Source organism: Octopus bimaculoides, chromosome 17 (genome assembly GCF_001194135.2).
Source record: "Octopus bimaculoides isolate UCB-OBI-ISO-001 chromosome 17, ASM119413v2, whole genome shotgun sequence".
Lineage (NCBI taxonomy): Eukaryota > Metazoa > Mollusca > Cephalopoda > Octopoda > Octopodidae > Octopus > Octopus bimaculoides.
In genome coordinates, this window is record NC_068997.1 from 4,187,352 (window position 1) to 4,189,301 (window position 1,950).

The 1,950-nt window shown below is 39.4% G+C and overlaps 1 protein-coding gene across 1 annotated transcript; it reads left to right on the top strand.

The window, feature by feature from the left end:
• Positions 1–1,040: 1,040 nt before the first annotated feature.
• On the top strand, positions 1,041–1,514 carry LOC106880019 (uncharacterized protein K02A2.6-like). The gene has a single exon (XM_014929817.1). The coding sequence runs from the start codon at positions 1,041–1,043 to the stop codon at positions 1,512–1,514; it is 474 nt and encodes a 157-aa protein (XP_014785303.1).
• The last annotated feature ends 436 nt before the right edge of the window (positions 1,515–1,950 follow it).

A 1,950-nucleotide genomic window follows, 5' to 3' on the forward strand; every position in this document is an offset into this window, starting at 1 on the left:
ACTTCAGGGGTGTCGCTTACGCACTTCGATCCGAAGTTGGAAACGATACTACCAACAGATGCTAACCAGTACAGGGTAGGTGCTGTACTCCTACACAAATGTGAAGATGGCAGCCAAATGGCAATTAGTACACGCAAATTGAAAAAGAGGCATTGGCGATTGTATTTGGCATAAAAATTTCCACAGGTTTATACATGGCAGACGGTTTAAACTACAAACAGACCATCAACCGTTGCTGACGATTTATGAACCTAAGAAAGGAATCACAGCACATACAAGCAAACAGGTTGCAGCGATGGAGCACCATACCACTAAACTACGACTAAGCAATGGAAAATTTACCTTCGAAAAAGCTAGGACATTCTGACGGCCTATCCTGGTTAATACCCAGGAATTGCAAACCATTCGAGGACACAGTAATAGCAGCCCTAAGAGCCGAAGGAGAAATTAAACACATCATGTGGAACATTGTACGAGAATTGCCAATAACTCTGGAGGAGATAAAGCGACACGCGTCAAAAGACAAGTTCATTAATGAAACATAAAAAGAGTCTCTGTGGTCAGCTAAAGAAAACAAAAATAGGTTCGGTAAGCAAAAACAGCAACAGGTAAACATATATTCAACATGCGACAGTATACTAATGTATGGCCAAAGGGTAGTGATACTTGAGACTCTAGAAAAAAGAATGTTGAAAGAATTCCATACTAGACATCCGAGGATCGCAAGGATGAAAGCGCTTATGCGCAGTTATGTGTATTGGCCAAAGATGGACAAGGCAGTTGAAAACGTAGTAAAAGGCTGCAGAGTGTGTGATCTGGCAGCAAAACTGCCCACTCAAAAATCGGAACCTTGACCAGAAGTAAAAAGTCCATTGTCAAGACTACGTATCGATTTTGAGGATCCGTTATATGGCTATTACTATTTAGTAGTAGTTGACAGTTTTATAAAATGGCCAGAAATTGTTAAGTGCAAATGATCAACCTCCGAAACGATAGTAATTTTTTTGCACGAATTGTTCGCAAGATTTGGCATCCCAGACATGATTGTATCTGGTAATGGAACACAATTTGTGTCCAGTAAACTTAGAAAATTTTGTGAAATGTTCACAGTAGAACATAAAACCATAGCACCTTATCATCCCAGATCAAATGGACAGGCAAAGCGTTTTGTGGACATTTTTAAAAGAACTTTGAGAAAAGCAAACAAGGCAGTCACAGACGAAGTCGCTCTGCAGCAATTCCTAAGGGTTTACAGGGTGACATCGAATCCCAATACACCGGCAGGAAGCTCAACAGCAAAGCTGATGTTCGCGAGGAAGATGAAATCAGATTTTGATAAACTGTCACCTGGCGAGGAAAGAAAAAGTACCAGGAAAGACAATCCCAAATTTTTCAAAATTGGTGATAAGGTGTACATGAGGTTGTATAAAAACGGAAAACAGGAGAAAGGCAAAATTACAAAGTACATAGGAAAAATGAAGTACGGAATTAAAATCAGAAAAGGTATTGAATAAAGACACAGAAACAAATTGAAGAAGTGATGCATAGAAAATGAACCAAACAGATCAGAAAAACCTATGGAATGGCTGTATGACACATTCCAGTTACCAACACCATTACAGGTGGTTGAACCCACGCGTAAAAGTCAAAGAAAAAAGAACACAGAGTTCCTACAAATAGACGCCAAAAAGAATAAAATATTAAGTTTTTAAAAATCGCTAAAAAAGGTGGGGTGAATAAAGTAAAACAAAATTACACGCTTACCAAAGAAAAATAAATGGAGAGATGTAGTGAAAATGGTATTCCCCTCTCCACGTGACAAAGTGGTATGATTAGCCACTATAAAGTCCGGCAGTCAGTCGTTGTAGGACGTCATTAGAAGTAGAGTTGTTGTACGAGCTCTCAGCTGGAGTCAGAGTCAGTTACGTGTGATATGCGAGTTCGAGTTAT